Source organism: Letharia columbiana (assembly GCF_014066305.1).
Source record: "Letharia columbiana isolate WasteWater2 chromosome Unknown Sc0000010_s0, whole genome shotgun sequence".
In the NCBI taxonomy this organism is placed as follows: Eukaryota; Fungi; Ascomycota; class Lecanoromycetes; order Lecanorales; family Parmeliaceae; genus Letharia; species Letharia columbiana.
Window position 1 is genome coordinate 222,649 of NW_023501047.1, and position 19,067 is coordinate 241,715.

A 19,067-nucleotide genomic window follows, 5' to 3' on the forward strand; every position below is an offset into this window, starting at 1 on the left:
CTTCATGTTATCTGTTTCAACAATTGCTGGTACCATGCTCTCGCGGCAGTCCGGCAGCGATTCCAACGTATGTCAGATAGCCAAGACCTGTGGCTTCATGTACCTGTGACATGGAAGTGAATTCAGCCTGAGCGCCTGCATGCTACATGGACCAGTCACTCTGCAGAGCATCTCGTATTCACGCACGAGGGACTCTGAAAAGGGCCGCTCCCACTGCAGCTCGAACATTGGAAGGGTACATGCAGCGAAAGTATCATAGGTAGTTACCGAGTACATGATGATCAAAGCTGAGGCCCCATTGACCAATGCCTTTTCTTACGTAGAGACTGCCTTGTGGAGACAAGCTAAAGCACACTTCCGTACTTCCGTCGCGTCTGCGTCTGTGGGTCCGGGGGATACCATACGGCTTGGAGAGATTCCAAGAATTGGGTCTGGCAGATACCATCGGATCTGGTGAGCTTGCTTTGAGCCCGATGCGACCGGACCTGCAGGTCTTCTCCCAGGAGTAGACACGCCGCCACAGGGGCTCATCGAGGGCGACTACGCGTTTGTGCATCACGTTTGGCTAACGGCTAGGGCTATAGGTATGTCGACCGTTGCGAGAATGTTCCTTGCGACGTTACAGAACCGGTGGCATCTCCGTCCATACCAGGAAACGAGTGTTTGGCAGTTCGCATGTGTAAAGCAAGGCAGGGTTCGAGCACTGCAGAACGTGATGCTCACTGGTTACCAGCTGCAGCATTTTGACGATCGGGTGGGTCCAGATGGAAGGCTGGAAAGTTGAATCCTAATAATAATGGGGGGGAGTGGTTAGGGCTAAGGGGACCAAGGGTTTATGCAGAGCACGGAGGTTGCGTATCTACGGATTTATGATGCAAGCAGGATGCAATTGCCCCTGTACGCGAGTCAGACGGTACGACACGGGGATGTGGAGAAAAGAGTGGTACGGGATGAGGAAGATAGGCTAAGAGCAGGTTTAATTTGATGGTAATTATGTATGCAACCTATGTGACCTCGGGTGCCTGCAGCCTACTAAGCTCAAAGTACCGAAACCTGGGGTAAATAGCCAGGATTATTGAATATGGGGTAAGCGTCGACCTATCAAATGCCATTCCTCATTGCCGGTTCTGTTGGTGGATGCTTTTCTCCAAAGTGCACTGACCACATGAAGATGATGAATTTATTTCCTCAAACCTGGAGACCAGTCGTCTATTTGAACTTGAAAATTCCTTCCCCCTCCGATTAAGTACATGTACCTTACACACTCTTACTCTTAGCGGCCTGGTGTGAGATCTCTATTGGCACTCTTCAAAAGAGAGTGGTTAGTCTATCCGCCCCAGATGACACTAAGGGAGAACTAGGACAACTAGCAGAAATGCATCTCTCCTCAGCCGAGCCAATGCCAAAATAACCCGATCTTGACGCCAATTCTGACGCCAATCGTCCCCAATGTGGAAAATGGTGCAGAACGCCATGGCTATCCATGGCTTTGCTGGCTTCGCGTCACTCTTTTAGCTACAGGACCCGCCAGATGATCCAAATTAAAACTGGTCTAGAGCTATAAGCCTACCGTAGTAACAGTCCCTCGCTCTCGACTACTGTAACCCTCCGTTCTGACATCCTGTCACTGTCATTCGCTCTCACTTCATATGCAGCCTGTCTGTTTCGGCTTTTACTACAGCCAGTCCTATGCCAGGAAGCCCGACGCCTGAAGCTGGAAACTAATGGCCATCCAGACTCCCCAAACCCTGATATGTAGTGGCACACTTCTACACTAGCTCCACCCTTGCAGCAAACGCCAATCTGGCTGTGTAATCAGTGATCACCACTGCATACGCCTTCGATTATCCCAACTTACCTAATACAATGCTCTGAGTACTCCTGTTGAGGCAGCTGCTTCGCTACTGGCATATTTTACCGATTCTAGCCTTCGCAATCGACCCATGATACGTCACATCAACTCCACGAGGCTTCCCAAAAGTCCACTTTTACCTGCCATCAGTCCTTGCTCATCCTGCTCCACAGGATACGAGACATAAACAATTGACTGACCGCCAATGCTGTTTGGATTATTTCTCCAAATAGCAACAGACAGAACACACTTTCGCAAAAGACTAGATGCGACGAACCGCCAAAGCAAAAGTAAAAGCAATTAAGCGGTCACGGACCTGCCAGTCTGAAGCTAAGGACATTAATCTGACCGACCTGTTGGAGCTTTCGTGGCTCCTTTAGGCTCATGCTGGCAACCGAGTTATGTTCTTGATAAGACAGATTGCATCGCGCCAATGATCTCGCGTGATTGAGGATCTGAAGATATAGCTTACGCATATTCCATGTAGGCACGATCCTGGGTTCTGAAGCCATGACCATTGGCCCAGTAAATCGTTCAATTATAGCCGCATCGGACTTGCTTCTGTTGGGCAGGCTTCTTTCTGAAAGCGAGGTCGAATCAAACCCCGATCACGGCCAGTAGCACCATCTCGCTTGTTGAAGCTTTGTCCAAAAAAACCTTATGGTTCTTCGGATGTTCGTCATGTCAAACCTACTCACTCACTGTTCACGTCAAACTTGCTGAAGCGGCCGTGACTGCAAATGGTCCGATTCGAATGGATCTTGAGTCTCGCGCATGACGCACTACATACTCTCATTCTCCACCATGATTGTCGACCGAAAAAAGTACCATGGATGTAAATGGCCGCGGGAAAAGGTGAAGCGTCGTTTGTCCTGAAGGGTAGCCACATTCTGCTCTAGATTTGCTATCCTTCTGACTGAGAGAACGATACGCGAGCAAGCCAAGTCCAATTATGCCCGATGAAAGAAACCCTACGTTGAGGGAGAGCGTGAGTGTCAAAACACAGGGTTGAGGAGGAATGGGTTGGATACAAGCGTACTTGGTAGAGAATGATGTGTTTGTGAAGAATCGGCCGTCTCAATGGGTGCAGCATTCAGTACCCAAGGGTTACCAGTTTTCGACTGGAATTTAGTTTCCAGACCTCCCAATCATCAATCATAAACACTTCTCTTGCAACAGTATCAAAAGACTGCATAGTAGTATTAGTGTTCAATCGGCCTGCCCAAACGTCCATGTCCACGGCTCGCTTGTCCCACAACCTTCAAGTAGCCTTTTCTCAACCCTATTGTCCGATCAGGTTCGCAGGATTCTTTGCTGGGCCTATGGTTCGGGTCGGCAATCCTCCGGTTCGAAGGTTGGACGAGCGTATCAACGAGCAGGGCAGAGGTGCTGAAGTCACTCCATACTGTACTTATCCGGTACGAGGGCATCAAATCTATCACGCACTGCAAGCAACCGCAGTCTCGCTGGTACCGGCCTGTAAGGAGCGAGCGTTTTGAAGACAATCTTGACACTTTTGCACGCGGCATTACCAAGGAATCTTCCTCGAGGGTTTTCCAACTTCCATCAGCAAAGCTCCATCTCCTTTTTCCCAGTCATTATTCACGGCAGTGACGGGAAGAAGCTTCCCGGAAGCCGTCAAAGTATGCTCAGTCGCGCCTGAGAGCTGTCAAACACGAGCTTCGTAAAAGGAAGTTACAGGAAGTACAGGGACTACAGAGACTACACAGGGGACTACATGCAGAGCAAGTACCACTTCACTGCTTAACAGGTAACCCTTTACCTTTTCTGTCGCGTGCGCTTCTGGACGTACATAATGTACAAGGTTCAAGCCGCAGGGCTAAGAAAGAAACTTGGACCCAAGCCATGTCAAGTTCTGCTCAGTCAAGTTCAACCTAAACATCTGACTTGTGGCTAGAGGCAAACAGCGAATCGTTTGACGCCGGACACCCCTAGAAGAAACGGTCCCCCGTCCCCGGGAAAAAAAGACAGAGCTTTGAGTGAACTACAATTCTTCCTTCCTCCCCCCCTTCCAATCCTACCGTATACATAACCAGCAATCGGCCGTCTCCCGTTTACCCTTCTTAAGATCGATTGGCATATCTTCAACTCCCCTTCCCTTCTTAGGAACATCTAAAAGACCCAAACCAAACATTCGCCATCTTCAAACATTCAATTCTTTCACTAATTAACTACGAAACCTGCCGTCTCCCCGCATTCTTCTGCCAAGCCTAGTGCATCATCATCATCATTTTCAATCCCTGTCCACCATACCCTACTCCTACTTGACCTCGCCCAACATTCCTGTTGCTATCCGCCAACATGGTGGACAAGGCAACCACCAAGCAGAGCCCCACGGTCAAAGGTGGAGCCTCTGCTGCGGACATGGCCGCTCGCCCATTTCAGTGCGAATGGCATGAAGGTTGCCCCAAAGTAAGCAATCCTGCGCCCCGAAAGTTACACCTCGGGAGTGCTCGTCGACCTCCCAACCCACAATCAGAGGCTGATCGCAATCGCATTTCACAGAGTTTCAATCGCAAATCCGATCTCCAACGCCATTACCGAATACATACCAATGAACGCCCCTACGCTTGCGACTACAAACCTTGCAGCAAGACATTCATTCAGCGCAGCGCCTTGACCGTCCACCGCCGTACCCATACTGGTGATAAGCCCCATAAGTGCCCATTCACGGGTTGTGGAAAGTGTTTCTCAGACGTATGTTCGATCAATTGGTTGACGGGAATCTGCAAAAGGCTTACACCTACGCGCAGTCTTCGAGTCTGGCCAGACATCGCCGTATACATACCAATGACAAGCCCTATATTTGCAGAAACCAGCGCTGCAAGAAAGCGTAAGCATGACCCGAAACCGGGGTTACCATACCGTTCTTGCTAACAACCAACGTAGTTTCTGCCGAAAAACCACCATGACAAAACACATCCGAAAAGAACATCCCGCAGAACCCATCCATGAGGATCAGGATGCTGAATATTCGGATGAGGACGCCTCAGAAGAAGAAGAGCTCGAAGAAGATACTGAGGAAGGCAAGGAAGATTCTCAGCTTCCTTATCAAGAGCCGGCGGACCTCGATCAAAGGAATCAATCGGTTGGGGCACCGAGCCACTACAACAGAAGTCTTTGGCGTCTGCCGGGAGAAACGGTCCAACGCCCAAGTCCTCTCCGGCTACAAAGGCCAATCCCACGCTCGGAAGCCCCAATCATCCATGAGATCAAGCTTGAGCGCTCCTGCTCTTCCACCCCGCAAAGATCCTTGACCGACCCCTATCCCACCGGACCAATGCATTCTTCCGAGTACTCACCCGTCAGAGCGGACACAATGCCTGACGGCTTACCCCAAGCGCCCGCAAGCGCTGGTGTGCCTCCCCAGTATCAGCTGGGAAATAACAGCAACATGGGCATTTGGAGTCCACAGTCGCTGCAGGACAGTCCCACTAGTCTAACGCATTCATCTCCGAGCTCTGCCAGTACTCAGTCCCATTCGCTGTTCGCATCGCAGTCCTATCAGCAGTTTCAGCAAGTTAGCATACCTGAGCCAATGTCGTATCCGGACCATCAAGAAACCGTTCAGAACTTAGAACAGTTGAAACTCGGGCAGTCCCAGCTGCACCAATACGGGGCCCTTCAACAGAACGTGTCTCAGCAAGACGCATACACTGGCATGTCTCGAGAAGCTTCTCAAAACCATGCATACAATGGTACACAAGCTCAAAGCGTCGCTCAGCACTATCAGAGTGACATGCCACCAACACCAGCACCGACTCAATCGATGCCCCAGTACACAGCGCCCATACAAGAGGTGCCTTATCAAGCACCTCAATTCCTCCCTCCAGACAATTACCCTATCGGCAACCAATACTTTTCACCCCACATTAACGGCCTGTACCAATACAATGACGGGATGGACTGGTGGAAAGAAGAGGTCAAGCCAGAAGATTACTGGACGCTCATGCCAAGTCAACGAATGCAGGGCAACGACTGGCCTTCATGATTGCGTGAAATTTGATCTCATCGACCACTCCTCCCTCTTGTCACGCTCATACCACCAGCCTATGACTCGAACGATGCCAATCCCGCCGCATTGTGCGTAGCGAGCCATACCTATTCCATTCTCAGCAAGGCTTCGAATACTACTTCTTCTTCTTCTTCTTACATTTCCGAACTTACGATCTAACGACAGCCGGCCGATACGACACTGCCTTGACCTCTGCTCAATAAAAGTTCGCAAGATATCCCACATCGGTTTTTGGTCTACACATTTTTCCTTTACTTTTACTTAGAACGAACCTCCTAGTCACGGGCATTATCTTGGCGTCACATCTGCTATTTATCTACTCAATCTCATCGACCGCGATTACAGCATTCACGGGCGCTGGGCGTTACCAGCAAGGGGGAAAAAGCCGTTGGGTATCATCGAAAGTCGGGCCCCGGGCTGACCTGATGTTCATTTGTTTAGCAAACCTGTCTGCCTCTCGATGGCCAATCAGTAGTCTAGATACATATGTTTAGCAGGTAGGCTCCCTGCTGGCTTGCATATAGCTTTAGCGAAAGCATGATACCAAACAATGAATTACTACTGTTCCATACACTTCTAATCCACCATCGCCAGCACCACGTTTTCCTACATTGATATGACAAGACACCTGCGCGCAAAGACGAATGAAAGCGCACCTACCCTACCCTACCCTAGCTCAAGAGTACCTACCTACACCATTCGACCCCCCAGGCTGTCACTCGACCTCCGCACGCACCCAGCATCAGTACCGTCCAATCCGTCCGCCAAAAAAAGCATGTGCGAGCGAACGCCTTGACCCGTCCCTGCAGCTAAATCTATCTAGTCGAACCGTAATCTCGAGACGAAGAAAAAACCAAAACTCGGCGTGTGCGTGCATCTTTCCCACTCCCGGCTACCCCCTCGTACCCGGCTAGCCCCCTTACTCGTACCCTATGGTATGTGGGTGGGGCCCACGTTTTTGACGCACAGGCCTTTTGTTTGTCTGTCTGTTTACTGATGTATGTACGTATTTATGTAGTTATGTACTGATGGAAAAAAGGGAGGAAAGAAAGAAAGAAAAGAAAAAGAAAGAAAAGAAAGAAAGGAAAGAAAAGAAAAGAAAAGAAAAGAAAAGAAAAGAAAAAGAAAAGAAAAGAAAAGAAAAGAAAAGAAAAAGGAAAGAAAAGAAAAAAAAAGAAATAAAAAGAAAAAAAAGAAATAAAAAGAAAAAGAAAAGAAAAGAAAAGAAAGAAAGAAAGAAAGAAAAAAAAAAGAAAAGAAAGAAAAAACGTGCAACGAATGGGTTCAAGGACGGACCGGGCGGGCGGCTTGGAAAGGCGAGGCGAGGCGAGGCGAGGCATATCTGAGCCACAGGGTTGGGGATCTGAGCGGGGCTGGCCTCGTGGAGGGGAAGGGTTCAATATATCGGGCCGATGGGGTGAGGTGAGGTGAGGTGAGGTGGGGTGGGAGCTACCTACTGTACTGTACCTGTGGTAGATTTGATTATTGCGTTTGGGTTTGCTGACGGGGTGGTGGGGGGGGCGAGTGGTGGTTTGGCGCGAGGTGGAGGGAGGGAGGGAGGATTGGAGGGAGGGAGGATTGGAGGGAGGGAGGATTGGAGGGAGGGAGGATTGGAGGGATAGGGAGGGATGGTTGGAGGTAGTTGTGGGGGGGGGGGGGGTTGCGGATGGGGAGACTGGGGTGGGTTGTTTGGTTGGTTGGTTGTTTGGTGTGGGGTTTGGGATCTGAAGGAGTGAGTGGAGTGGAGTGGAGTGGATAAGGCTGTAGATGGGGATGCGAAGGGGGAAGAACAGTTGTTGGTCAACACTTCCAGGTCATAAAAGGCATGAAAACAGGCGTGATGTTCGGTCTATGTAGGTCCTGCCGATATATAAAAAGTGCAACGGCTCTTCGACGACGGTTGTGTGAGTCTGCTGAAGCCCGAGGCTTGCTGGACTGACGCCGGATGTGAAAGATGGTGCTTGGGGGCCGGGGCCGAAGATGCGGTGACGATGGTTCGGGTGAGATGCTAGAGGCTTCGAAGTTGAAGATCTAGATAGGTTGGCATACCTTGGGAGAACGAGCTATTTTGAAGGATGCTAATACTGTAGCTCTTGGAGCTGGCATTGCTAACGCTACTCTCCACGTCATCCCTTCAGAATCTCTCGGTGTCTTTCATAGGAAGCTCAATCTTGCACCCTCCATGTTTTCAAGATGCTTGATGACGACTGATGCGTGACTCTGAGCGTACCTGCTCATCTGAGAGCGCCATAATGTGATGTAGGGTGTAGAAACAAAAGCACAGGGAGGCGGGTAGACTGTGAGCTGCTTGAGACCGGTAAGCACAGAAAGGTATTGATTCAAGGGGCAAGAGAGCGTGTCGAAATAGGCGGCAGTGATGTTGCTAGCATTTCGAGGCCCAATAGCTGCTGTGAAATTTTCGAGCGTTGATTCCGCTGAAGTGAAAGACCATAAATTTTGGAAGTAGAAGCTAATCTCGCCGTAGTAGATTGGAGTCACCTCTAGATAGAGCTGCCGGGAGGTGAAAGCGAGTGCAAGTGGCGTCGAATTGGTCCTTCGCTCATCGTCTTCCCGATGCCGCTGGAGTTCTTTGCCAGATCGCAAGCAGCTCGGTACTAGACCCTGGATGGATTTCTGGCGTCCATGTGGCCGGACAGTGACATTTTCGTCCTTGACAACAGCATATCTCCCGATGTGGTTGCGAATTTCTGGAGGCAAGCTGAGAACTGGAAATGGCTTCTGGGCAGTCAAAGCGGACTTCTTAATCCTTGGCATGGCTGATGAATGAATGCTTTGCGAAGATTTGTTCCGATCGTCGAAGAAGCTTATGAGTGTTGAGGTAGTTAAAGGAGCGAGGACCAGCAAATGTGTAAATCCCTAGAGGTGTCCACTAAGACAGCAACCGAGTGGCAAAGGTGCACCTCCTGTTCTTATCGGAGATAGAATCAGCGCGTCCAGATGAGGTCAACTTGACTCAAAGACTAGCAGCAATAAGCACGAAATTGATGATCCGACGAGGTACGCAACGGCAGAATGATTGCAATTGGCTACCGCTGAGTTCTAGAACAACGGGATTGTTTCCTCGAAGATAGACAAACCCTGGGACGTGGCAAGTGAAGTTAACGCGCGGGGTGCGCTTTGAGATAACCACACGAAGTGAGGTGATACAATCCGTGTTGGCGGGTCCGATGGCTGTGATGAATTTTCGAAGTCTGGATTGGTCGATGATACGAGTGTGGGAGGTAGATAAGGTGAAGGTGTTTTGTGCGTAGTAGATGGGGCTGACCTCAAGGTAGGTTTGTCTGCAGGCGGAGGCGAGGGCGAGTGTTGACGGAATTCGTTGATAGAAGCCGCGAGGAAGAGGGTATTTCTTGAGTTTGACGGGCTGCTTGGTTGGTGCTACGACGGTGAAAGTCCAAATAAGCTCTCGGATCTCCGGTGGAAGAGAGAGGAGTCGGCAGGGTGGAGTTATTACTTGAGGGTTGGCAGCAGAGTGTTGAAAGTCTTCCATGGCAAGATTCAGGACAGCGGCTGTTGAGATTGCTCTCACTCGAGACTCGGTGCCTGCCATGAGACCTTAGATAGTTCTATACTTGTTTCAGAAGCCCTACAATGTTGGAGCTGTAAGCTAGGTGATGGTGATCAGAGCGAAAACATACGTGCTCATCAAAGCTCGAATCATCCCTGTGGCCAGCGAAAGTGTGAATATTGGCTGGTTGCACGCATAAGAAAGCGACACAAAGATACAAATGCTGTGGATAGCAAAAGCAGCAGCCATGCACGTAATAGCTAATGATCCTCCCATTGCCCATACCACAACTATTACTGCTCCCCTCAGCCGGTAAAACCTTCGACCACCATCATCGCCGTAGGTATACAATCTTCAGACCCGCAAGTATAGCAACCGTCAACCGGCGAATCGCAACGCTATTCAGCTCTCATCACCCCTCTTCCCATGAGGTTTGTCGACGGCAGCAGCAAGCTCTTTGAGCGCCTCTTTTGTATCCTGGACCAATGTGTCCACCTCCTGAATCTGTCAGCCTCTCATTTTGGAAGGAACTCTGCGCCCAAAGGTTACCATTTGACGTCTCTCCACCTGCTCTTGCGTCACTTTAGTCAACTCCCATCCTCCATTTCTCCCCACCTTCAGGGCACGCCGCCCCCTAACGATGTCGGAAATCAGATGAGTGAGCAGAGCGGTGCCGATAAACTGGGTCAAGAGCAGCCAAGGATGCTCCACTAAGCTCCAGAAGGCCTTGTCCTCATCCGCAAGTTTTGGCCTGTCCCCAACTCCGTCGCTAAGTTGTTGGGAGCAGGAAGTCTGCATCGCTGCAGTCGAGCCGTAGATTTCGCCTCCGGATCGCTCTGCGCAGATCTCCATAACCGTCGGACACAGGGTTTTTGAAGCGTTGGCAAAAGCAGGTAGTTCAGGAGCGCCGGGGCTGCTATAGTGGCCCAAGAAGAAGTAGACCATCGCGATAATCACCAGACAGAGGAAGAGGAAGATGCAGAGAAAGAGGTCCCAAAGATAATGTTTGAGTTTAAGCATCTTGAAAGACAGAGGCTATCGGAGTTGGGTCTATTTGTCGCGACGTATTTCGACTCGTATGTTTTGCTTGGATTATGTGCCTGGATTCTGTGCCTGGGTCAGGATGGGCAGCCCTGCTTGGATAGGGTAGCTGTCCAGCTTACTTTATACGTACTTCAGTAGTATAAGTTTGGCCAGGAATGTGTCTGTTGCTGTGACTTGGTTTTGCTGAATTCGGATTGTGAGACGAGATGGCAAGAACAGAAAGAAAAGTAGAAGTACGGAAGCCGCAGGCATTGCACCAAGAGATATAAGGAAAGATCGCTCTGGCTTGGCATTACTCCATAGTTATAACTCTACCACCACTACCATACGCACGTAACACTTCTACAACAAGGGCAAGGAAGACATGAAATCTCACCTTCGATCAGGCGCTGAATCGTGATGAATCACAACGCCTGCTGTTCTGGACAACAGCCTAATGAACATAAGATTCTTACTATCAGTTGTCAAGATAGGATATTTGGGCTAAGTTGATTCATATCCTCCTTCATCAGAAAGTTCATCACGTTCTACAGCCGTCATCCATTATTGCCGGGATGCAGACGTAGGGTCTCGTAATAGCATCGTGGGCTATTCAAAAATCTCCTTTCAGGTTCCGGAATCTTTCCGATTTCATAGTGTATGGCACCGAGTTACCCAGCGCATAGAAACTGGATAGTGTTCAGTATTCTGCAGAAAGTGAGAGCGCATGATTGGGGAAGTTGTGCAAGTTGCGAGGCAAAAGAGCGAATTCCGGATTAAAGATCGACCGAGGGCACTAACCATAATGGGACGGGCAAATCCGCAAAGAAGTTTCTCGACAACATCATCGCCGGGGTCAACCATGTCTTGCCACCGTCGGCCATGATGAACGCTCCTTTATTAATTCGATTTCATTGATACGAATCTTTCATTTCTAGCTCATCAACACCACACCACCATCATGGCGTTCCAGCACCCAGTAGCGGTATGTAGACGCCACCGGTGTCTTGATGGGTTTCTCTAACAAATGCCTTGGGTAGAACATGGCTTCTATAACTTCAGAGCTATGGCCATCTGTGAAATCTTCTTTGAAAGTCCCTTGGAGACATCTACGGCAACACCCGCCACAGGCGGTTGCGTCCACGTTTCGGAGTGTTGCAGGACAGCGGTCGATATCGACCGAGTCGTCCAAGGCGGAGAGCAATGTCAGTCCCAGATACTGGCGCATTTTTGGTATGATACTGACTTTGGCAGATCCGTCCAGCGCCGGAGCTGCCAGACTGCTTAGCAATAGCGCCCATGGCCACTCTCAGACCTCTGTGCCCCAGAAGCATCATGCCCGGCCGTCAGCTATTGACCATGGGAACCATCCGTACGTCACACCGCCTGGCCTCTTGACTTACACCTCCGCTCACCCATACAGCTTCCTCTAAGATCCTTCAATGTGCAAATCCATTCTTCGTGGGAACGCACTCCATGTCACGGAATACGCGGCCCTACTCAACGTTACCACCCTTTCAATTCATACGCGGTTACAGACCAATAAAATCTAGCTTGCCTAGTGTCTCTCAACGACGGACTCTATTTGCCGGGAGCTCTTCCCAAAATTTACTTGCGCATATGGAACACACGGCCAACAACAACCCTACAAGCCCAACAGCCCAGAATGCTTTCTATGCAGCACTACTACGTGCTGATATGCCCGCAATTCTGGTGGAGCGATACCAGACTGGACGGTATGCATCCAACACTGCCTGCGACGCTACGTACCACCGAGCACTCGAAATGCTTGCCCGGACAGAGGGGACTTCGGCTTTAGGAGGCGGAACACCAACACATGGGCGCAACCACGCGTCCAACGAACAGCTGCAGGCTATTGGCCAGGCTGTTGCAGCACGATCAAGAGGCGGAGATGTTGCTGGCCCCAAGGTGGTCAGCTCTGGCACCGGTAACAAAGCTAGTCCGTTGTACGTGGTCGTCGATGAATCGATAGGCTCAGTTATCTTCAAATGGGTCAAGTTCACCTTCTACTTCGTCCTAATTGGCTACGTTTGCGCGGTTGTCCTTCAGCTGGCTATCGATACTTCTGGGGTCCTGAGGAAAGTTGGAGGTGGCGCTGTCAATGAAGCTCTGCCCCAGCAACAGACTGTCCGCTTCTCCGATGTTCACGGATGTGACGAGGCCAAGGAAGACCTTGAGGAACTTGTTGAATTTTTGAAGAACCCTGAGAAATTTTCGACACTTGGTGGAAAGCTGCCCAAAGGTGTCTTACTTGTTGGGCCGCCCGGTACTGGAAAGACACTACTAGCTCGTGCCGTGGCTGGAGAAGCTGGAGTGCCCTTCTTCTTCATGTCTGGTGCCGAGTTTGACGAAATCTATGTCGGTGTTGGTGCCAAGCGTATTCGTGAATTGTTCGCCAATGCTCGAGCCAAGGCCCCAGCAATCATTTTCATTGATGAGTTGGATGCTGTGGGGGGCAAACGCAATGAAAGAGATCCATCATATGCCAAACAATCCCTCAACCAGCTCCTCACCGAACTCGATGGCTTCTCACAAGATACTGGTGTCATCATACTCGCCGCGACGAACTTCCCGCAATTGCTCGACAAAGCTCTCACTCGCCCCGGACGATTTGACCGCAATATTATTGTCCCTCTGCCTGACGTCCGTGGCCGTATGGAAATCCTCAAGCACCACATGAAGAATGTTCAAGTAGCTACCGAAGTTGACGAGTCAATCATCGCACGAGGCACCTCCGGCTTCTCTGGCGCAGAGCTCGAGAACCTCGTCAACCAAGCCGCTGTCCGGGCAGCCCGCAACAAATCTACAAACGTCGGCATGTTGGACTTCGACTGGGCCAAAGACAAGATCCTGATGGGAGCTGAGCGGCGGAGCGCCGTCATCCAAGAGAAGGACAAAATAATTACCGCTTATCACGAGGCTGGGCATGCGCTAGTCTGCTTGTTCACCAAAGGAGCGGCACCACTCTACAAAGTCACCATCATGCCTCGGGGCCAAAGTCTAGGCACAACGCACTTCATGGACGATATGGACAAAGTCTCAAAGGTCAGGACGGAATACTTTGCCGAAATCGATACGGCCATGGGCGGAAAGGTCGCTGAGCAGCTAATCTACGGAGACGATAATGTCACAAGCGGTTGCTCAGCGGTACAGACCCCTTCCTCTTCTCGCGTGCAAAGGCAAATGCTAACAGCACGCAGGACCTCACAGCAGCAACACGGATAGCCTACCTGATGGTGACCAGGCTCGGCATGTCCGACATCCTTGGTAATATGGACTTTGGAAGCAGCTACGAAAACCTCTCATCCGAGACCAAACTCAAGATCGAGCAAGAGGTCACCCGTTTCGTGGAAGAGGGCAAATCTCGCGCGACCGCTCTGCTGACGGGAAAGAGGAAGGAATTGGACATAGTGGCGAAGGCACTGATGGAGCACGAGACTTTGAGTTTGGAAGAGGTAAACAGGGTGCTGAAGGGCGAGAAGCTGGATAAGATGACTACGCTAGCGCAATCTCCATTGAAGTTGCCCGAGATTGTGCTGCCGCCTGGTATGGGTGGCGAAAGTACGTCGGCGTCTACCGCTAGGGATATGGACCCGGGGCCGGATAACGGACGGGGGGGTGGGAGTGGTGGTGCGAAGTTATAAGCAGTTGTCTACTCCACCTCTCTTTCCTCATTGCCGAGCGCAGCGGAGTATTACCAAGCATATGTACTAGGAAACAGCCGGCGAGGCAGCCCTCTAGGCGTCATTTTGCAATCCCATCACCGTGACTTGCATAGGTAGCATAGCGCTCTATGGCGTTGCAGATTGGTGTACATAAGCCCACACTCCACTGCACACCTCTCTCTCTCTCTCAAAGCCATGTCCCGATGTGCCCAACCCACCACAGCCACGAACCTCCGCATGGTGGTCATGCGTCATAAGCTCAGCCCCATTTCACGTTGAACCCGGTAACATAACACCCATTCGGACTCAAAGGCAGCTCAGCTGCGTCGAATGGGCGGAGCGACAGCTTCTTATTTGACGGGTCTTTCCCTCAAGAGCAGTGCACACACACATAGAGTTCTCCTCTCTCTCTCTCTCCCTCTCTGACACATAAACCTCCTTCTATCGAGTCTTTTCCTTTAATACGGTACTCATGGCTTCGTGCCAGCCACCGAGCCTAAATTTCTCCCGAGAAAGTCCACAACGATTGCCGTCACTGGTTGACTGTGTCCGTCTGGGACCCCGTCCTTGGCCAGTCCTCTGCTGGAAATGGCTTGGCTGTGGTTCGAAGGATCTTGTACCTGCCATCTGTGCCGTTGGTCGAGCTGCTTTGAGGAAGGATAGTTGTTTTAGCGACTCCTGGTTTCCTCGCTCAGACTTTGTTGCCGATATGGCGTTGGAAGCCCGGACGAAGTTGGAGTCGACGACTTATGATCATTGGGTCCATTTGAGGGCGAGATGCTCTGGTAGTATCAGCGGCCCTTGGCCACCCATGTAGGGTAGCCTTGATGTGGGGATCTCAGTGCCACTCTCGCCGGTAGTATAAGTCCTAGAGTATCGCTAATGAGTGAAGTGCTATTCATAAAGAAACGAAGATCACTAGGTCTCTATTTAATGCTGGAAGCGCTGAGTTTCCGGATCTTGATTGGTGGGCGATGGGCCTGTCTCGAGAAGTATGGATTCCAAGACTGTAGAGTAAACCGTTGACGAGACTCTTTTACGTCCGGCTTAGGACAATCGATAAGACTCAGTAGCCCGTGTGGTCCCGGCATTTATTTCTTCGAAGCTGTTGCCGCTGCTGCCTTGCAGTCTCCTAGAATACAGCTTTTTAGTCCTGGGATTCTTAACACCATAAAGCATCCAACAAACCCAAGACCAGAGGACCGACCAAAGGACCAGATATGACATGGCTAGGCACATCGAGGACACGCATGATGTAGAAAGTGCTTGCAGACCAAATGCACGATGAAGAAAAACCAGCAAAACAGGGTTCGGGTGGGAACTTCGTAGTGAAGGATAACGGACCACAGTTTTCAGGCTTCGTCTCTCTACCATGACGCATTAGCATCTGCAAGGAGAATTTGGCAGGAGATGGACATTTACATCGCCACAACGTTCGGAGGACACCTCACATGACTAGACCCAGCAACGTCAGCGGATAGCCAATAGCTGCAGGACATGGGGTTGACTCGCCTTGCTTGGTACCTAGTACACCATGCCTTCACGATGTATCTCACATGCCCACATCGATAATTGACTTGCGTATAATCACACCTACACCATTTCGGATTTCAGCATTTCTCTTTGAAGACCAGTGTCGAATTCCAAGATAGGTCTGAGGGGCCTTCATGTAGCATTGTTTACTGTTTGCTCTGCAACGCGTCTGATCATTCAAGCCAAGGTACTGAAAGGTGGAAATCGCTCCGAAAGGGTGCATACATTCTTTCAAGCTTTTCGAGCTTCGGAGGATATCTTCAAGTCGAAAGGCCAGGTCGTCAATTGGGGTCAGGTAGTAGGCAGGAACCGGCTCTAAGTAGTACCGGGTAGCGGCCTCTCAGTCACTTCTATAGGGCCCGAGAGACATTATAATTTTCCGCAAGAATGGCCCGAGGTCAGGGCATTGGCCATGTTTGATCCAACTGAACTGCGCTTGGGACGAGCCGGATAGCTGACCGGGGCACGCGACGACAGGTACAATCCTGGTCCCCACAACAACGCATCCTGTGGTCCAGGTGATGCTACACATCGTGCAACGATGGTCGGAGGCTGTTGGATGAGAGGAGTGGAGTAGGTTCTGCGTGGGGAGTGAGTGAGGAGGGAAGGTGTTCGATTCTGAGAGACTTGGAAGGAATCAGGGAAAGTGACACCTGCCACCGGGTGCTCCCGTGGGTCGGTCAATGCCTCCGGCGAGTTGAAGATTGCGGATGACGTGCCGGGGCTCTGTATGGGAGCGCTGGGCATGGGGTGAGAACCCTCCTGTTACAGATCTTTCCGCCAACTTCGTTCTCCTTTCCAGATCTTCCGTGCACGATGACGGGCTCTCTGCCTTCCTTAGGGCATAAAGGCTCGAACCCAGTCTTTCAGAGATCAAGTGACTGCCTCGAACGGCAACATGCATAATCCCGTGCTTCTGGAACGTGGGAAACCCCACGAAGATCGGTTATATACGGTGCTACACGTGCGGTGTTTCCACGTACACATGCCGGTCGTGGGGGCACTCTAACGATGTTAGCATGCTGTCACTGGAGACCGCGGCTTCCAACTTCTCCATCTTCAGAGCCCGAGCGAGTGGTCGTGGGAGTTGACAGGCTCGGCTTGCGCGCCAGGGTTGGTCTGATTCGCCAGATAGTCAGTCACACAGAACCTTACGTCTCCACATTGTGATCAGCATTCGTGCATGATCCTTTACCGTGGTGCCATTCCGGGGGAATTGACGTGGCAATTGGACACGAGCACAGTAAGTGGAGTTGAACCCGGTACTTGTTCGGGCTGTCGGTATTCTCTCCCATCTTTCGCCCGGGAAGTGGGCTGGACATCGTCATTTCAGAGGCCCGAGCAGACTTCCGATGCCTCACCCGAGGTCATGAGTCCTTGACGGGCATGGAGCACGGCGACGCCATCTCCAGTCAATGGCCACATTCGTCATCGGAGAGCAAGTATCAACGACTCTGCGGGCTGGATAACGCGACAACATTGGAAATGCTCGCGTCAAGAGCAACAGTGAAGCATTGCAAAGGGGGTACTATATATCCAATAATATACACACAAATGCTAAAGATGTCTACTGAAACAGGGGATCTGGGAGCAGCTACAGTCGGTCAATTGCTTCGAGTGCTATGTTCGGACTCGAGCCATCCTCTGGACATCTCGACGGCTCGTTCCCACCTCTCAAACATCTTTTTACTTGCCTCTTTGGACATCTGCGGCTTGAATATCGTGTGGTCCTCACTGTTGATCTCTTTCAGCTCTTCGAATTCCTTCCAGACGTCTACAGCGAAGCCAGCTGCAATGGCAGCACCGAGTGATGTCGTCTCGCGCATAGCGGGCCGGTCAACGGGTATACCTATGAGATCTGCCTGTGTCTGTAGTGGTTGAGCCGCGACGCCAGTATGTCAGGGTGGAAACAGCAGGAAGCTACGAACCTGCATACAAAGATCGGAATTGCTCATACCGCCATCCACTTTCAGTTCGCTTAATTTGTGGCCGCTGTCTTTTTCCATTGCATCAAGGATGGCCTTGGTCTGGAAGCAGGTAGCTTCCATCGTCGCCCGGGCAATGTGGCCTTTCTCGGTATGCTGGGTGATGCCGAATATGGTCCCCTTGGCATCATCAATCCAATATGGTGCAAAGAGCCCACTGAAAGCAGTGACGAACACACAGCCTCCATTATCCTTGACGGTTGCCGCTAGATCATTAATGTGATGGGACGCTTCGATAAAATTAAAATTGTTGCGGAGGAATTGGACTGCGCTTCCAGCGACGGCAATGCTGCCCTCCAGAGCATACACTGGTTTCCTTTCCCTACCAAAATGGTAGGCCACGGTTGCCAGCAAACCATGAGTAGACATAACCGGCTTCTCACCGACATTGTAAAGCAGAAAACAGCCGGTGCCGTACGTGTTCTTTGCCTTGCCAGGAGAAAATCCAAGCTGGCCGACAAGAGCGGCAGACTGATCGCCAAGACAGCCAGTGATCTTAATTCCTTTCAGTGATCCGGAGGCTATGGAGCCAAAAGCATTGGCGTCGGACGACGGTACTATCTTCGGTAGCTTCATTTTCTTGGGATTAATATCAAAGAAGTCCAACACAGTCTGGTCGTATTCCAAAGTGTGTAGATTTACAAACATCGTTCTTGACGCATTGGTCACATCAGTGACATGGACATTCTTCTCCTTCCCATTTAAGTTGTACAGCAACCATGAATCGATGGTGCCAAACACCAGTCGGCCTGCTTGATATACCTTGCGTACTGTTTCCACATTGCGGAACATCCACGTGAACTTGAGTGATGATGGATAGGTTGAGAGAGGTAGTCCACAAATGTCTTGAAGCTTATCAGCGCCGTGACGTTGCTTGAGTTCCCGAACGATAGCTTGGGTTCTTGTGTCTGGCCATGCGATAGCGTTATAAACTGTATCTCCTGTCTCCTTGTCCCAAAGCACTGTCGTTTCTCGTTGGGTGGAGAGGCCGATAGCTTTGATGTCCGAGATCGAGTGGCCCTTTGCCGTGAAGTCTTTCGTAGCTTCTTCGATGCAAGTGTTGACGGACTCGACGATCTCGACAGGATCATGCTCGATCCATCTGCGTAGCGGTCAATGCTGTCACTGCGCTGGTAGTGACGTTGGTGTGGTTGTACCGACCCTGAGTGTGGGTACATCTGTTTGAACTCCATTTGATGAGAAGCTATTGGACTTCCCGTGCTGTCAAAGATGAGGAAGCGCGTGCTCGTTGTTCCTTGATCGATTGAACCGATGAACCATCGCTTGGGATTCTTCTCGTCTTGTATGGAGACTTGTGCATCTTTGCTGTCTTTCGAGACATTGCCAGGCTTGGGAGTACTTGTAGGCTCAGTCATGGTGCCGTGTAGACAGCAATAGGAAGGAGATTGCCTGGGGCGTTGTG

General features: G+C 50.8%; 6 protein-coding genes across 6 annotated transcripts; 2 read left to right on the forward strand and 4 right to left on the reverse strand.

Moving 5' to 3' along the window:
- Nucleotides 1-4,174: 4,174 nt before the first annotated feature.
- On the forward strand, nt 4,175-5,864 carry HO173_003929 (uncharacterized protein; the record flags this gene model as incomplete). The annotated part of the gene is made up of 4 exons (XM_037305853.1): nt 4,175-4,285; nt 4,379-4,570; nt 4,627-4,706; nt 4,763-5,864. 4 exons carry the CDS (start codon nt 4,175-4,177, stop codon nt 5,862-5,864), a joined length of 1,485 nt encoding a protein of 494 aa, XP_037167046.1.
- A 954-nt stretch (nt 5,865-6,818) lies between these two features.
- HO173_003930 (uncharacterized protein) lies at nt 6,819-8,663 on the reverse strand (the record flags this gene model as incomplete). Its single annotated transcript, XM_037305854.1, has 2 exons — nt 6,819-6,870; nt 8,119-8,663. The coding sequence occupies 2 exons, from the start codon at nt 8,661-8,663 to the stop codon at nt 6,819-6,821; spliced, it is 597 nt and encodes a 198-aa protein (XP_037167047.1).
- Nucleotides 8,664-9,819: 1,156 nt separating this feature from the next.
- HO173_003931 (uncharacterized protein) lies at nt 9,820-10,362 on the reverse strand (the record flags this gene model as incomplete). The annotated part of the gene is made up of 2 exons (XM_037305855.1): nt 9,820-9,915; nt 9,967-10,362. The coding sequence occupies 2 exons, from the start codon at nt 10,360-10,362 to the stop codon at nt 9,820-9,822; spliced, it is 492 nt and encodes a 163-aa protein (XP_037167048.1).
- A 1,039-nt stretch (nt 10,363-11,401) lies between these two features.
- Nucleotides 11,402-14,105, forward strand: HO173_003932 (uncharacterized protein; the record flags this gene model as incomplete). The annotated part of the gene is made up of 5 exons (XM_037305856.1): nt 11,402-11,425; nt 11,481-11,645; nt 11,695-11,812; nt 11,864-13,608; nt 13,662-14,105. 5 exons carry the CDS (start codon nt 11,402-11,404, stop codon nt 14,103-14,105), a joined length of 2,496 nt encoding a protein of 831 aa, XP_037167049.1.
- A 1,923-nt stretch (nt 14,106-16,028) lies between these two features.
- Nucleotides 16,029-16,406, reverse strand: HO173_003933 (uncharacterized protein; the record flags this gene model as incomplete). The annotated part of the gene is made up of 1 exon (XM_037305857.1): nt 16,029-16,406. One exon carries the CDS (start codon nt 16,404-16,406, stop codon nt 16,029-16,031), a length of 378 nt encoding a protein of 125 aa, XP_037167050.1.
- Nucleotides 16,407-17,263: 857 nt separating this feature from the next.
- On the reverse strand, nt 17,264-19,020 carry HO173_003934 (uncharacterized protein; the record flags this gene model as incomplete). The annotated part of the gene is made up of 3 exons (XM_037305858.1): nt 17,264-17,527; nt 17,588-18,746; nt 18,806-19,020. The coding sequence occupies 3 exons, from the start codon at nt 19,018-19,020 to the stop codon at nt 17,264-17,266; spliced, it is 1,638 nt and encodes a 545-aa protein (XP_037167051.1).
- Between the last annotated feature and the right edge of the window lie 47 nt (nt 19,021-19,067).